Source organism: Hemitrygon akajei, chromosome 30 (assembly GCF_048418815.1).
Source record: "Hemitrygon akajei chromosome 30, sHemAka1.3, whole genome shotgun sequence".
Taxonomy (NCBI): domain Eukaryota; kingdom Metazoa; phylum Chordata; class Chondrichthyes; order Myliobatiformes; family Dasyatidae; genus Hemitrygon; species Hemitrygon akajei.
This window is the reverse complement of record NC_133153.1, coordinates 32,004,020-32,021,380: the sequence shown is the minus strand read 5'-3', so window position 1 is coordinate 32,021,380 and position 17,361 is coordinate 32,004,020. Positions and strand designations below refer to the sequence as shown.

General features: G+C 42.9%; 1 protein-coding gene across 4 annotated transcripts in view; it reads right to left on the bottom strand.

Annotated features, from left to right (window-relative positions):
- Positions 1-2,932: 2,932 nt before the first annotated feature.
- The window catches only part of LOC140718594 (EGF-like repeat and discoidin I-like domain-containing protein 3), a 116,655-nt gene continuing 102,226 nt past the window's right edge, over positions 2,933-17,361 (bottom strand). For 2 of the 4 annotated variants that reach the window (XM_073032551.1, XM_073032553.1), the window contains 3 exons: positions 16,079-16,281; positions 13,364-13,519; positions 2,933-10,476 (listed from right to left, as the gene is read on the bottom strand). In XM_073032551.1, the coding sequence (XP_072888652.1) occupies positions 10,333-10,476; positions 13,364-13,519; positions 16,079-16,281 (503 nt within the window). In that variant the 3' untranslated portion in view covers positions 2,933-10,332. The remainder of the gene's footprint in view (positions 10,477-13,363; positions 13,520-16,078; positions 16,282-17,361) is intronic. The other 2 variants (XM_073032552.1, XM_073032554.1) reach the window with 1 other exon arrangement.

Below are 17,361 nucleotides of genomic sequence, written 5' to 3'. Positions count from 1 at the left end.
TCACTGAAACTTATTGAAGCTAGCTACAGTGGACATGGAGTGGGGGGAGATTACAGCCTCAGAGTACAAGGATGTCCCTTAAGAACAGAGATGAGGAGGAATTTCTTCAACTAGAGAATCTGTGTATTTCATTGCCATGGATGGCTATGGAGGCCCCGTCACTGGGTATATTTAAGGAGGAGGTTGACAAGTACTTACTAAGAGCATCAAAGGTTACGGGGAGAAAGCAGGAGAATGAAGTTGAGAGGGACAACAAATCAGCAATTATAGAATGCCAGAGCAAGTCTGATGGGCTGAATGGCCTAATTCTGCTCCTCTGTATTACAGTCTAATCTAACACACAGAGCACCAGGATTTTGCTTTAGGGTATCATGCTTATCTTTCCAGTGCAAAACATGAATTCTCAACCCATGTGTGTAATTGACTTTTCTGTCATTTGAAGTAAACTCTGATTTGAGCAGAATTTGGAGTGAATCCAGCAGGCAAAATGATTCAACACTCAGACCCATATCTTAATGTGCCATGCAAAGGATTGCTTATAGTCTTGGACAAGATGAAACTCATTTATTTAACGATATATTTAAAGGCTCTGCTTTTTTGTAAGAAACTGTTTTATGTCTTTTCCATGTCGGATTATGGGTCTGAGTTTAAACGTGTTTGATGTTTCTCGAGCACATTTCAAACATCCCTTGCACTGTGGGACATTTGAGCCTGTTCTCTCCAGTTTAGAGCTCTTAGATTTATTTGTTAATGAGGAGAAGGTGGGTCCCTTTATGTGAGGTCTTGTCCCAGCCTCTAATGAACCCACACAACCACAGATTTATTTTGCCCCGAGCCAGTATTACAATGAAAGTTGCTTGAAATACGGGGACTGTGTGAATGAATTAGTCCTTAGCGGCCAGCCAGGATTTATATGTGGGCACACAGATCAGAAATGGAAGAACTCCGTGTCTCCCATAGATGATTTACTGTAAGTTGTTGGTAGGAGGAGGTCTTCACTACTACACAAAAACGCAGCACCATACGTTTTGATGTCACTGAACCAAATCACACAAATGGCCGTGAGCCTTCGAGATGAATAATGTCTGGCTACCCACTTTTACAGGATTCAAGCATCGCTGACAAGATCATCCCTCACTGCTCTTGAACACAGAGCACAGAACACCACAGCATGGTACAGGCCTCCAGCCCAGCACGTTGTGTAAACTTTTACCCGACACTAAAATCAATCTCAAACATGAAAAAAAAATCTGCAGGGGCTGGAAATCCAAAGCAACGGACAGAAGATGCTGGAGGAACTCAGCAGGCCGGGCAGCATCTGTGGGAAAGAGTAAACACTCGGTTTCGGGCCGGGATGCTTCTTCAGGACTAGAAAGGCAGGGAGGAATTTAGAGTAAGAAGGTGGTGGAGAGGGGGGAAGAAGTGCAAGGTGGTAGGGGATAGGTGAAACTTGGAGAGGGGGAAGAGGTGAAGTAAAGAGCTGGGAAGTTGATTGGTGAAAGAGATAAAGGGCTGACGGAGAGGGAATCTGACCGGAGAGGACAGAAGGCCATGGAAGAAAGGGAGGGGAAAGGAACACCAGAGGGAGGTGATGGGCAGGTAAGGAGATAAGTGGAGAGAGGAAATTGGGAATGGGGGATGGTGAGGAGAGGAGGGAGGCAAATCGACATTCATGCTATCAGGTTGGAGGCTGCTCAGATGGAATATTAGATGTTGCTCCTCCAACCTGAGTGTGGCCTCATCAAAGCAGTAGAGGCGGCCATGGACTGACATGTCAGAATGGGAATGGGAAGTAGCATTGAAATGGCTGGGTCCCACCTGTGATAGGATGGAGCAGAGGTGCTTGATGAAGCGGTCCCCAAACTTATAACTGGTCTCAACAATGTGGAGGAGGCTGCATCAGGAGCACCAGACACAATAGACAACCCCAGCAGATTCACAGTTGAGGCCCTCAGTGGAGGTGAGGGAGGTGTACGGTCATGACTTTCAAATTATGGCACTTACTTCCGAATGCTTCCACCCTCATTTCTGCTTAAACATTAAACCACAGCCTCGACCTACCCATGACCTTTGGCTGCTTTCCCACAGTCTCTATGTGCCCTCCTTGACCTACCTTTTGCTCTTCCATGACCTCTGCCTGCTCTCCCAGCGATGGACAAAGAGATCTCAACTCACTATCCAAAGAGCAGCAGGAGTTCCTCCTGGTGATCAGACCAATATTTATCTCACAACTGCATTATTAAGATAAACTGGTCACTGTCACTTCTGTAGTTGTGGGATCTTCCTGTGTGAAATCCGATTGCTCCATTTTCTACTTTTCAACAGCATCTACATTTCAAGGAATAACTTCATTGCCAGCAAGCAGCTTCGGGACATCATGAAAGATGCTGGTACTGTCATTCCTTCTTTTGTTAAACCCTCATATTCTTCATGTTTCTAGTGAATTGGTGTGAAAGATAAATCTGTGATTCAGACTCTTAGATCCCAGTTCAAGAGTGTGATTACAAAACATAAAACATTACGACACAATACAGGCTCTTCAGTTCACAATGTTGTACCAACCTTTTAATCTATTCTAAAATCAATCTAACCCTCCCCTCCTACATAGTCCTCCATTTTTCTACCAATCACGTGCCTAAGAGTTTCCTAAATGCCCCTAATATATCTGCCTCTATCCACACTCTAGCAGGGAATCCCACACATTCACCACTCTCTGTGTAAAAACTTTACTTCTAACATCCTTCCTATACTTTCCCCCAATCACTTGATTATTATGTCCCCTGACGTTAGCCAATTTTGCCCTGGGGAAAAAGTCCATTCAATCTACGCTTCAACATTAAAAGAAAGCTTTAAACTGTCAGCTTAATAAATTACTCAGCATATTTACTGTGATTATAAATGATATGAAGATACAAAATCCTCCAAAGACATGTTTGGTTTAATCCCCTTTAATGCTTGCACCAATGATAAAGAGAAATCAGTGGAGTTAGTTCTTACATAAATCAGAGTTTACAGAGAGTGGAGGAGTGTACATTGTGTTTTACACCCTACCGTACAAAGTGAGTCATTTCTTGTAATAAATTTAGAGCAGGCAAGATGTAGAAGAAAATTCAGCATGAGTACAGTTCATTATCAATTCCTCTCGTCTTCATTGGAACCGTTTGATGCTTCTCAAGATCTGATGACCTTGTGATATATTTGTAGGACATCAATCAGCCAATTCTATTGACCAATAAAATGTTGTTCGCTTTTCATTTGGCGGTGAAAGGGGTTACTTAAAATATATCTTGCCTTCTTTTCAAAATATGAACAGAAAAGCCAAAGTATATCGGTAATGGCCATCCTCATCCACCCAAGACATGACCTTCTCTCATTACCCCCATCAGGGAGGAGGTAGGGAGCTCAACATTTTAGGATTCACTTCTTTCCCTCTGCCATCAGATTTCTGAATGATTCATGAACCCACAAACACTACCGCACTATTTTTTCTCTCATTTTGGACTACTTTTTAATGTGTTTCTTATTGTAACAGAGGAGTTTTTTTTTGTGCATTGTACTGTAATGCTGTCACAAAACAATGAATCTCATTACAAATGTCTGTCTTGGTCCCAACTAAACAGCAGCAGGCATCCAGTTTTTGCCACTCCAATTCCCCAGAGAATGGTTAGCTGCCGCTGTCCCTTTAAGACTCAGACTGCCAATTATTGACTGCCACATTTCTTCATGGAAAATCTGTCCTTCGAGGGCTCATGCTGAGCACTCAGTGCTCAATCATGAGTTCGATTTCTAGTTCTACTGTTTGTGATTTTGCCTTTGGATTTCACTTGCGTAGTCTTGTTCATTTCAAGTCTAATCGGAGTTAATTCTAGACCTTACTCTGCACTTGGGCTTATCACCATTGACAGCTCTCTCGTTACAATGTCAGTGATAATACACCTGATTCTGATTCATGGAGAGAATCTAGTAGCATAATTTGTGAGGCGTTTATCTTCAAATGGTTACCTTGTCAGTCACAGAAAGAATTTGGTATGCATTTAGTACAAAAAGCATTCTAGACCTCGCCAGCACACATAGACACGTTCCTGTTAAGCTTGAGTATGCACAGGGAAAGAACAAAGTACATTGGGGCAATGGGACAGTTCCTTCAAAGAACCATCAGCAGCCTGATGGAATAAATTGCTTTCTTCTGCATTGCATGATTCCAAGTTTCAATTCAGTGATGCATATTGTTCCCCAGTCCAAATGCCAGAGAGTGGTGAATCTGTGGAATTTGTTGCACAAGAGGCTATGAAGGCCAAGTCATTGGGTATACTTAAGGCAGAGGTTGACAACTTCTTGATTGGTCAGGGCATGAAGGGATACGGGGAGAAGGCTGGAGATTGGGGCTGAGAGGGAAATGGATCAGCCATGATGAAATGGTGGAGCAGACTCGATGGGTCAAATGGGCTAATTCTGCTCCTATATGTTATGGTCTTAATATTAATATAGGACTTGAAAGAGAGGCACCAATAAAATTGAAGTCAAGTTTTGGGCAGGATGGAGCGCAGCATTTAGCACAATTGCTTTGCAGTGCCAGTGATCATCTCATTGCTGTCTGTAAGAAATCTTATCGTGGACCCTAATCCCTCCACGTCACCAATTCAGACGAACAATCCCCATTATCATGGACTTCATTTCATTAAGTTAATCCTCTCCACAGCCTTTGCTCAACGTTTTTCATTCTACCCATTCAAATTTCCAAAGCAAAATTATCCCAAATGTCTTTGGACCTCTATCTAAAAAAAAAGATTTGCTGGCTTAGGGAGAGGGGGTCCAGAGAAGGTTCACAAAGATTCCCACAGCTGCCTGTAAGGAGCTTCTACATTCTCCATGAGACCGCATGGTTTCCTGTGGGTGCTCCGGTTTCCGTCCAGTCCACAGACGTACCGGTTGGTAGGTCAATTGGGCATTCTAAAATGTCCCATGATTTGGCTAGGATTAAGCTGGGAAGTTGCTAGGTGACATGGGTTGAAGGATGGGAAGTGTCTATACCATGCTGCGTCTCAATTAATAATGAACCCGGGAATGAAAGGGTTAATGTGGGCACATGATGGCTCTAGACCTGTACTCACCGGAGTCCAGAAGAACTAGGGTGGATCTCATTGAAACCTACCAAATATTAAAAGAGGACACCTAATAATGGAAGAGCCTAGACCAGAGGCACCGCCTCAGAACAGAAGCATGTCCCTTTATAGAGAAATGAGGAAGAATTTCCTTTGCCAGAGGGTGGTGAATCTGTGGAATTCATTGCCACATAGAGCTAAGGAGACCAAGTCATTGGGTATATTTAAAGATGTTGATAGGTTCTTGATTAGTAAGGGTGTCAAGGATAACGGAGAAAGGCAGGAGAATGTGGTTGAGAGGGAAAATAAAACAGCCATGACCAAATGATGTAGTAGGCTTGATGGGCTGAATGGTCTAATTCTGCTCCGCTGTCTTATAGTTTTATGGCCCCTCCAGTTTTCTGTCTGTGACTAGCTTCTCAGTGAGTTTGTTGGCATTGTACTGACTGCCTGCCAGCGATTCCATTGAATTAACAGCTGACACTAGAATGGAGAGGGAAACAGGGCCAAGGGTCTGAGAGCTGGTATGTATTTTCTCATTGATCATAAATTCTAGACAGTTCAGCTCTCTCCCCACAGATATCCTGACCTTTGGAGCACTTCCAACTTTTTCAGTCTTCATTACAGATATGCAGCATTTTCATGAAGTATTTTGTTCAGTATTAGTGATCTGTGAATCTACAAAGGTAGTCCAAAGAGCCTCGAGAATTTAGCCATTTTTATATCTGTTCAGCCTTGTTCTGCTGCATATCACTGAAAACAGTCTCTGGGAGTCCATCATACCAATTTGTGTTGACAGCACAAATATTCCACAGTGCAGACTCTGAGACTAAACTATCTGGAATCTTAAATTTCCCGATCAATTAATTATATTTCAATACCTATTCCATTGATTCAGTCACTCTACACATTGCTGCAAACTTTCACAGGGACTTTATACCAATCTTTAGTTCAGGAGTAGAGGGACAAATGATGGTAGACGTGGCTAATCCCCATAGAGATCGGCTGTAGAGAGTTCCTGGGAAGGTCAGCATGGAGGTTGCTGTGTCTGTGCTGGGTCTTTTTGAAAAGAGTAAGAACCAAACAGCTCGCAGGATGGGTAGGAAGCTGAAAGAGCCTCTTGCTGGATATGGGGCAGACAAGAGGAGTTGAGCTGGAAATCAGGAGCAGATGGGGCAGTGACTTCGCCACCACTGCTGACTTGCCAACTGGAGAGTGTAGTGGTTAGGGGTCGAAACACTCTGTGAAGGTTGGGCACCACCTGACATCATCTGCCCCTGGCGAAAAGCTATGGTTACCTCATCAGCTAACTGAAGAGAGCAACCCGGTCTATGATGCAAGCAAAAATATCATAATTGCTTTAAAGTAAAAAAAAGATGTAAATTATAATTACATCAGCAAATTAATTAATAGTTGAAATTTCCCATTAGCAGACTGTTATCCACAACCAACATTTGATCTGAAGAAAAGCTAAAGTGCAATAACTTGTGACCTGATTTAATAAGCAAGTCAATAAATACCAGGGAAGCCCACATTGTTTTATAAGGGGTTATTTATAGGAAAAGCATAACTCTATATGTTAAAGTCTGGTAGATTATTTTGGGGAGAATTGTTGCATGGACATTTTGTGAATGTGTAGTGGTTCATGGTAAGGTGCTAGTGCCCTCAAACCCACCAGTCTCCCATCAACCATTCACCCACCCCATCCTCTAATTTCTTTGGGTTGAAAAACACAGTTACAAAAAAAAGTGCACGACTGTTAAGTAAATCGACCTGGGAGTTGATGGTTTACAAATACAAAGCAGGAAGTCACCCTCAATTCTAACTTGAGTGGAATGTCCAATGGTGTCTTTGTAAGTTGTGACATAGTGTAGACAAGTGCTACAGTGTATCATCACTCCAATATCTTCTCACCATAATGTTGTATTAATCTTCCAAGTTTCTCGTAGGAATGGAGCTATTCCATAAAATGATTGTGAACTCTTTATCCTACAGCATATCCGGATCAAAGTTCACCCAGCCTCATTCAGAGCAGTAGTAGAGAGAAATACTTTCACATGTAAACACTCGGACTTGAGGCTCCAAGTTGTCGTGGTGTGAAGTATGTGGGAGGATGGATCCTGCACTGAACTTGCAGGAAAAGGGTCCTTTACCAACTTGCCTCTATCACAAAACACTGTCTCCTGACAACGGAGGTCCATGATGATACTTGTAAAGCTGGCTCACACTCCACAGCCTAGCAGCCACCTGTCAGCAGATGCCGACGTTGACATCATCTGCGGAGCGCTAACACGGCTTTCGGACATCCAAAGACCAGAGCGCCTGAGGAGCAAGATGTCAGATCTTACACAAAGCAGCAGTGACTTCTCACCTTTGGTTCCTATAGCAGATGCCCCAGAGAACTGGAAATTACCAGCAACAATCTCTCCACAGGAAACTCCAAGTCCATTGGCACGGTAGATGAACCATTATCAGCGTCCTCTCCCAGGCTGACTAACCCCAGCACCGAGGCTCTAATTACACACAACTGAATCCACGAGAGGGCCCACCAGCCACACATTACTGGGAGGACAAGAAGTGCTTTAGGAATGAGCTCAAAGCATCCTTGGAAAAAAATTAACATAATCACCGACCAAGAATTCTTAGTTTCAAAACGATTAAAATGGAGGGGCAGCATCCAAGAAGGTATTGAGAGTCTTCAGTCTTTTTGGAGTGAATACAGAAAAGCCCAGTGAAAATAACTGGAGCCCGCCAGTGCATAAACCACCCACTTATCCATCCACAACCAAAAGAAAATCTGCAGACGCTGGAAATCCAACCAACACTCACAAAATGCAGGATGATCTCAGCAAGCAACTTCTATGGAAAAGAGCATAGTCAATGTTTTGGGCTGAGATCCTTCATCAGGCCTGGAAAAAGAGATGAGTTGTCGAGTACAAAGGTGGGAGGAGGGGAGGAAGAAACATGAGGTGATAGGTGGAACTGGGAGGAGGGAGGGATGATGTAAAGAGCTGAAAACTTGATTGGTGAAAGAGGTACATGGCTGGAGAATGAGGAATCTGATGAGAGGACCGAAGTCCATGGAAGAAAGAAAAGGGGCAGGAGCACCAGAGTGAGGTGATGGGCAGGCAAGGAGATAAGGTGAGAGAGGAAGAATGGAAATGGGGAATGGTAAAGGAGATAGCTGGAGCATTATTGGAAGTTCGAGAAGTCGATGTTCATGCCATCAGGTTGGAAGCTACGCAGACAGAATATGAGGTGTTGCTCCTCCAACCTGACTGCAGCTTCATCATGACAGTAGAGGAAGCCGTGGCCTGACATGTTGGAATGGGAATGGGAAGTGGAATTAAAATGGGTGGCCACTGGGAGATCCTGCGTTCTCTGGCAAACGGAGCATAGGTGCTTGTCGAAGTGCTCTCCCAATCTATGTCAGGTCTCACCAATATACAGAAGGCTGATACCCACTGATATTACCATCCATCCAGTCAAGTATCCCCTGCCTTCTCCTGTCTGCGGATTCTAAATTGGTCTAACTTTGCTTCATCCTTAACCACAAGCACCTGTCTGAGAGGTTTGTTGACAATTTCCTTCTCTTTTTCTCTTGTAGTGAATGAGGTAACAGCGGTAAATTGGGACACTGTACCTGTCCAACGATTAAAGCTCTCCATATAGGAACACGGGCAGGGGATGCGACCATTCACTCTCAAGACATGTTCCAACATCCAATTAGATGATAAATGCTGTATCCTAGACAATTTACACTTTATTCTGTACCATTTAATAACTTTTCCATCAAAAATCTACCAACTTCCATTCTGAGCTTTTCAACAGACCATCTCAGACTCCTTCCAAGCCCATCTCCAAGCCTGAAAAATATCTGTTGTCATTAGCGCAGGATATTTGTTCTTTTGCCTCAAGATGTCAATACCGACTGATGCTATCAAGCTGCCATGATAACCTTCCATCGACCATGCCTGGCTCAAAGTTGGATCTAGCTGTTGCGTACAGATATATGTTCTTGATCTCCCACCATTTGTACCAATGCACCGATCACAATCTCTCTTAAACTCTTCGTACTGCAAAGGGGACCCATTTACTTTAGCCCAGTGTTTTGCACATAAGGATAAGCTCCAAAGCAAAGTGGCTACTAAAACTTTCATAATACGGTTAAGGAGATAATGGAGGTCAGTTTCACTTTGAGTGATTTGGGAAATGAACAATTTTGACCTGGAAGATCGAAATTTTTTCCTCAAATTCCATAGAAATCAACATGTGTGGTGATCAACAAAGCTGGACAATTCTCATTTGATCTGAAATTACCGATTTCATATTACTGCAGGAAGCTAAAATATTCCCACCTCCATAAGGTTAAATCTTTATGAGGGATTCTATTCCATAATCAAGATTAATGAAGATCATGCAGCTTAATATTTTCTTGCCAATATGATATTGTGAAATATCTTTCCTGCTTTCTCATATTGGAGAGGCAGCAAAAGTTAATTCAATGGCAGATCTTTTAAGGATATTCTAGGGAATCTTGGCCAATCATTTAAGGATATTCTCGGGGAATCTTGGCCAATCATTTAAGGATATTCTCGGGGAAGCTTGGCCAATCACTTACAGATATTCTGGAGGAAACGTGGCCAATCATTTAAGAATCTTCTACAGGAAGCCGTGAGGCACTGGTGTCTACTTTAGCTTCCCCCTGCAAGAATAAGCTCCCAATTTTAGCCTCAATGCTCCACAGAATTCTCAAGTGGAAAGTCAGGCACTTCTCCACAGGACGATGATCAGAGGACCCAACCATCTCACTCTGAAAGATCTCTTTCACTCAGGGGTCCCTGACCTTATGGACCCCTACCATTAACCAAGGGGCCTGTGGACCCCAGGTTCGGGAACCATTCTCTGCAGATAATCAGGGAACCTGACCTCTCTATCACTCCCCTGCTTTGTTTTGCCAACAGGGATTCTCATTAGTGACCCTTGACAATCGTTGGATTCTCAGGTCAAAGGGAAGTGGGGAGTAAATGTCAAAAGGTCACTAATGAAGGGGAAGAACACTACAAATGTAACAGGTTTTCTTGCTTTCTAATAGTCATTGGTCTGTGGTAATGAAGAGATTATCATAGAATGAAGCTGGCATTCCAGTGTGTATAAGAGGTACAATACAGTGATGCCGATCAGCAGAATACATATCAAAGAACCCTCTATCGCAAGCGGGAAGCAAGGTCTATTCGTGACATCCCAGCAGCTCCACGCGGAGAGTGATGCGCTCATGCCAGGTCTGAGGCAAGATCCGGACAAACTGTGCGTAGAACGGTGGATCAAAAATGTTGCGCTTGTGGTTGTAGTTGTCGTGGTTGCCCTGGAACACCTACGGGGAAGCATGTCAAAACAGAAAGGAAATGTCAATCATGAATCCAGTCACAAGCTTTTCATACACCATTCTGCTGATGTGCACCCATCATTACATTTATTATTACAAGTACATAGTTAACTCAGTTAGCTCCTGCAAACAAGCAATTTCAATGCTCCCTGCAGTATATTGAAGGTTCAAGAATGATTAATGTCATTTGCAATACACAAGTGTAAAGTAAAAGGAAAATAATTGTTACTCCAGATCTGATGCAGCATAAAAGATGCAATAACACAAAGAACACAAAAAATATAAATACATAATATAGCTTATTATATATAGGTTGATTGTACATCCATTAATTGATGCTAGGCACAGGTGTGTCTGTACATAAGGTGACTCTGAGAAGAAATGATAAAGTAGTGGTGGTGGGGTGGGATAGTGGGTGGAGATGTTGATCAGTCTTGCTGCTTGGGGAAAGTAATTGTTTTTTAGTCTGGGGGTCCCAGCATGGATGCTACGTGGCCTCCTCCCTGATGGAGTGGACCAACCAGACTAAGAACAGGGTGGGTGGTATCGTTGATGATGTTGCTCACCATTTTCCAGCACCTATATATAGCAATAAATTAACCTGATCTACTTGCCATCTGATGCAGTCTTCACAAACAATTGACCAACCATTCTACAGACTTCAGTACCCCAACAAGCTGACCTAAGACCCTAGTTAGTTTTGACAAGGGGTTTTCCACCTGAAATGTGAATTCTATTTCTCCATGTTGCCTGACCTGCCAACTGCAGGTTTTTGTTATCTGAATATCAACCGCTGGCAAAACAGAATTTGCTCTAATCCAGTCTTCCGATGTCTGCATGAACACTATCCGACTGGTGGAGGGTGGGCCACTGGTTTGTTTGCTGAAATGCGAAATCTCAACTTATCCTCACTGGAGGCAAATTATTATAGGCCTCTGACTGAGAGAAGCCAACTCAACATAAGGTACTGTTACAAAAGACTGGTGAGGGATCTTAATGAGTTAAGACTTCACTGCAGGTCAGGCAGTATCTGTAGAACTAGAAATGGTTTCCAGGACCCAAAATGTAACATTAACTGTTTCTAGTGCATTGAGTGCTTACAACCTTTTCCATTTTTGTTTCAGATTTCCAGATTCTTCTATCTTCTTTCGCAAGTAAATGTTGAGGCCACTTTAACGGGATTAGGAAGGCATACCTTGCTCTACTGGGAGAACTCAAAGCATTATCAGGTCATTCCCAACACCTATTGCCAACTTTTAAACGGGATTTTGGGATACTGGTGGATCAGCCACTTCAGGGAGCTCCACCTTGAGCAAGACACAGAGAGGTTGAAGGCCAAGTTTATTGTCATATCAAAGTTCAAAGTAATCTTATTATCAGAGTACATATATGTCACCATATACAGCCCTGAAATTTATTTTCTTGTAGGCATACTATACAATAACCATAACAGAATCAATGAAAGGCCGTGCAACCTGGGTGTTCAACCAATGCCAAAGACAACCGTGCAAATACAAAAAGGGGAGAGAAAAAAAAATAATAATAATAAATAAGCAATAAACATTGAGAACGTGAGATGAAGAGTCCTTAAAAGTGAGCCCATTGGTTGTGGGAACATGTCAATGATGGGGCAAGTGAAGTTGATGAAGTTATCCCCTTTGGTTGAGGAGCCTGATGGTTGAGGGGTAGTAACTGTTCCTGAACCTGGTGGTGTGAGTTCTGAGGCCACTGGACCTTCTTCCTGATGGCAGCAGCAAGAAGGGAGCACGTCCTGGGTGGTGGGGGTCCCTGACGCTGGACGCTGCTTTCCTGCGACAGCGTTTCAAAGTCGATGTGCTTCATGGTGGGGAGGGCTTTACCCATGATGCACGAGTACATGACTGAACACGTGCCAGAAAAGAAAACTTGCAGCAGCGACACAGGAAGATAGTTTCAGCTGGATAACTGCCAATAAAAGAGCATCACTGTCCACTCTGATCAGGGAACCTTTCTCAGGCGCTCAGAACAAGGTCAATTAAAACTAAGCAAGAACAGATCAGTAATTTATATCAAGCTGGTCTCTCAGTAATGTCTACGTGTTCCAACAAGGCAGCTGAGGAAGTCGGTTTATTAGGTAAATCTGGAATAATAAATTATAATCAGAAATAGCCTTCATAAATAATAAGATTGACATCTGTTTCATTAAAGTCCTTTAAGGAAGGAAATTAGCCTTCAGCTTGGTGTCTGTGTGATTCCAGACTCAGTGATGACTTCTATAAAGGATAAGTAAGCTGCTCAGACCAAAGGAAGTTCAAGATTAAAATTAATCACGACACACTGCTAGAGTCATCAACATCCAGATGCTTTAACAGAATACTAAATTACTTTCAACAGGCTGTGACGTTGGCTTAGGAATTGGGATAGCTACTTTGCATAAAGCAAGATCCCATCCACTGTTTCGGCCAGTAATGGCTGACGTAGGAGAATGGGCAAGGCTCAAAGCAATCTCCATGCCAGAGTGCAACCAGGCACCATTGTAATATCCACCTGAAGCACTGGGAGCTCAGCCTGACTTTCGGAGGACCATCTTTCTGATGGTTTGGCAGTCCCTTGTATGGCAATGAGCTTTAGAAAAGTGCACGGTTAAGGGTTCAGATTACAACTTGCTCACTCAGGGATGCAAGTAAATGGACCAAGCTTATACAGTGGAGCTGGAAAACAAATGTTCCCCAACAAACTTTTCTTGAGGTTCTTTTTTAAAATGTACTACTTATATATATGGTATTACCTTCATAGTACGTCAAATTAGAGTCATAAAGAAGTACAGCACAGGAGCAGGCTCTTTGGCCCACCTAGTCCATGCTGAACCGTTTAAACCGCCTAGTAAATTGTTTACCTTATCTCTTCTTGTAATGCTGTCCTTGTAAATAGTCCAAGACTTTCCGTCATTGCTGTGGGCAATTTTAAAGGATTTCACATACTGATGCACTCCAAAGTCCTTTGCTCCTTGAGTAATGATGCCAGTGATTTTTTTAGGAATGAGGAGATCAATCTATAAGGAGATGACAACAGACAGATAAAATGAAAGGTAAGCCATAAGCTAATAGCTAAATGAAGCTAAGCTCCTGAGCCAATTGGACATACACCCTTGTACATGCTTTCACTCTGCCTCTTAAATGTTGTCCCATGACGCTAATTGACCATAGCAACCCCTGAGTGCTCGAAGATATTAGACTTAAGGGGTGAAATGCTTCTGGTCTCCAGCTGAAGGTATGAATTCAAATTCCACTTATGACATACATCATCGGTAGTATAGTGGTAACTACACCCAACTTTCAGTTGGGAAACCTGGGTACGATTTCCCCACCGAAGTGAACTTTGCCTGGGTAACCACGGAGAAAGAACATGCAGCCAGCTTCCACGAGTACCATGGAGACGTTCTGGGATCACTGGGCACCACAGATGATAAACATCACCTTGGAGAAGGGATGTTTTTAATCTATTTTATGTTTGTTATTGTTATTGTCTCTGTGCTTTGTTGCAGTGCCGTAGAATTGCACATTGCAATAAGTTTACTTTTGTAATGAAGAAAAAAACGGTATGGTGATTGGTAGAAACTCCAATCAAGTTTCAATTTTCCTGACAAATAGAGTCATTACAGCACTACAGCACAGAAACAGACCCTTCAGCCCATTGAGTCCATGCTGAAATATTATTCTGCCTTGTTCCATCAATACACACCTGGGCCATAGCCCATCATACCACTGATGTCCATGTACTGTACTTATCCAAGCTTCTCGTAAATGTTGAAACCAAACCCACATCCATCACTTCCGCTGGCAGCTCGTTCCACACTCACTGCCCTCTGAGTGAAGAAGTTCCGCCTCAGGTTCTCCTTAAACATTTCACCCTTCACCCTTAACCCGTGACCTCACGTTCTAGTCTCACCCAACCTCAGCAGGAAAAGGCTTTTTCCCATTGAAGTTGTGTGTGTCTAGAATTAGAGGTCATAGGTTAATGGTGAAAGGTGAAATGTTTAAGGGGAACATGGGGGGGAGCTTTCTTACTCAGGAAATGGTGTCAATGTGGAATGAGCCATGGAAGAGGTGGATCTGGGTTCAATTGCTTTTACGAGAAGTTTGGATGAGTACAGAGACATCAGGGGTATGAAGGACTATGGCCCAGGTGCAGATTGATGGAACAAGGCAAAATAATAGTTCAGCATGGACTAGATGGACAGTGATGCTATATAAACACATGTTCCTGAGAGGACCTGGAATGTGAATATTTATAATTTATCTTATTCTAATACAACAGTCATATTTAAACACTATGGTTTCCATAGTAATGATAGTTTAAAACTGAAACCCATTCTTCCCCCCTCCCTTCCTTATTTCCTATCGACCTGAAGCCAGATTGTAGGAGATGGGGGAAAAAGACCCTTACAATTGAACTGTTTACCCCTTGAAGCTGATGAGCTCCTGTATCTGAGTGGAGGAGTATCACCCCATTGTTGAGTGCTCAGTGTTTGACGAGCCTTACTATGGTCTACACAGGATATGAAAGGCCGAGATGGGGTGGATGTGCAGAAGCTGTTTCCAATTGTTGGCAGGTCTAGGGCCAGGGGGCACAGACTCAGAATAGACAGATGTCCCTTTAGAACAGAGATGAGGAGGAATTTCTTTAGCCAGAGGGAGTCGAGTCTGTGAATTCATTGCCACAGGCAGCTGTGGAGGGCAAGTCATTTAAAGTGGAGGTTAATGGATTCTTGATTTCTCAGGGCATCAAAGGTTACCGTGAGAAGTCAAATTAATGGAGTTGAGAGGGATAATAATCCGCAACGATGAAATGGTGGAACTGACTTAATGGGCTAAATGGCCTAATTCTGCTCCTATGTCTTATGGTCTTATGGACTGAGTCTGTCCCATCATTCCAACAGCCTTGCAGATCCATCTTTTCAAGCCCATTTGCCATAATCTCTCCATGTTCCTCTATGGTATGTTACAAGGGATGATTGATAAGTTCATGGCCTAAGGTAGAAGGAGATGAGTTATACAGCTCTCGTTACATGCACATGCAGTTCAACTCTTTGAGTGATTATGCAGAAAGTTTGAAGTTAATAATTCATCTCCTTCTACCTTAGGCCACAACATTATCAATCACCCCTGCTGTGGACACTTTCTGGAGGTCCAATATCCGTATGCTGCACGACCGCTGGACTAAGTGTGTAAATGTAGGAGGGGACTATGTTGAAAATTAAATGTGCTAGGTTTTCTAAAATTGACTCCTTCTACCTTAGGCCATGAACTTATCAATCACCCCTCATACCAATGTTTTCCTTGCTCTACAAAGGCTGCCAAAACTATCTGTACATGACACCCTTCCTTGCCAAGAAAGCATCTGCTTTCCCTTATACAAACCATTTTTCGTCTCTGGCCTGCAGAGGCAATGAGTTTCACATTTATTTTGTTTGATAAGACATTTCCTGCATCCACAATGAACAAACTTCCTTAAATCTATTTTGCAGTTCGGCTGCAGGCACACCAGATGTGGAAATGCAGAACGCCCGGCCTGAGTTGTGTTCGCTTGAGCAAGGCGTTGGGTCTGATACCTGAAGCCACTGTGATCGGTCGTTGAGCTCAGCCGTCCAGGCATTGGTTTTTCCGTGTTTGTCCAGCCGCGCTAAGCACGGTGCCCAGGTGAAAGCGTCGATCCCCCACATTTTGTATGTACTTGAAGCAGTAATCTGCCTGTCCCTGATGAGCCTTGATTTCATCCCGAGTGGTTCCGAGCAACCTGTTGTGTTTAAGTAAACTGTAAACACAAATTTTATGACAGAGTGGGTAGTGTTTAAAAGTCAGTATATATAATACACTAACTTACAATCTCCAACACTTGAATGAGAACCAAACCATCTCTGTTACCTTGTCCCACTTAGTTTTTATGGTCCTTATATACTAAAGTTGGGTGCAACTAAAACTAGAGGTTAAAGGTGCAAGGAGAAGTATTTAAGATGAACTTCTTTACTCAAAGGGTGATGTGAGTGTGCATGCAGATTCGGTTGTAACATTTAAAAGAAGTTTGTCTAAGTGCATGGTTGTGAGGCTTATGGAAGACTATGGCCCAGGTGCAGTTCAACAAACATAGGCAGATTAACAGTTCAGTATGGACTAAATAGGCCCAAAAAACCTGTTTCTATGCTCTATGACTCTATAAGCTAAGATGAAGGCACTTTTTTTTGTAGAGTATTTGAACTGTAATTAATTAAATACTAATTTATAAATTCTAATTTCTCTCCCCCTGAAGTCCACAATCAGTTCCTTGGTCTTACTGGCATTAAGTGAGAGGTTGTAGCTCTTTCAGCGCTCAGCTAATTTGTACAGTTAGGAAATGTATTTGGAGAGGCAATAAGCTATAGATGCTGGAACCTGGAGCAAAATTCAACTGCTGGAAGACCTCAGTTGGTGGTGAAGATCTGGAGGTTATACAGTACACACTTCAGATCGAGACCTTCCATCAGAATTAAGAAAATATACTTTCTGGTGCAAAAAAAGTATTCGGCACCAAGGTGCTAGAGTCAGAAATTTAAGCCTAACCTTTTGGATGAAGGTAGGAAACATTTCTGCGCTGAGGGTGGTAGAAATATGGAATTCCCTTCTTCAACTGGCTCAGTTGTTGATTTTAAATCTTAGATTATACGATTCTTGTTGCCTGAAGGCAGGGGTTCCCAAGCTGGAATCCACAGAACCCATGTTTAATGGTATTGGTCCATGACATAAAAAACGGTTGGAAAACCCCTGCCCTAACGTGCACATTGAACCATCAGAAAGGTAAACTAACATTACCTCAGCCGCCCGGGTGAACAGTCAATGGCTGTTTGACATTGCTATCATT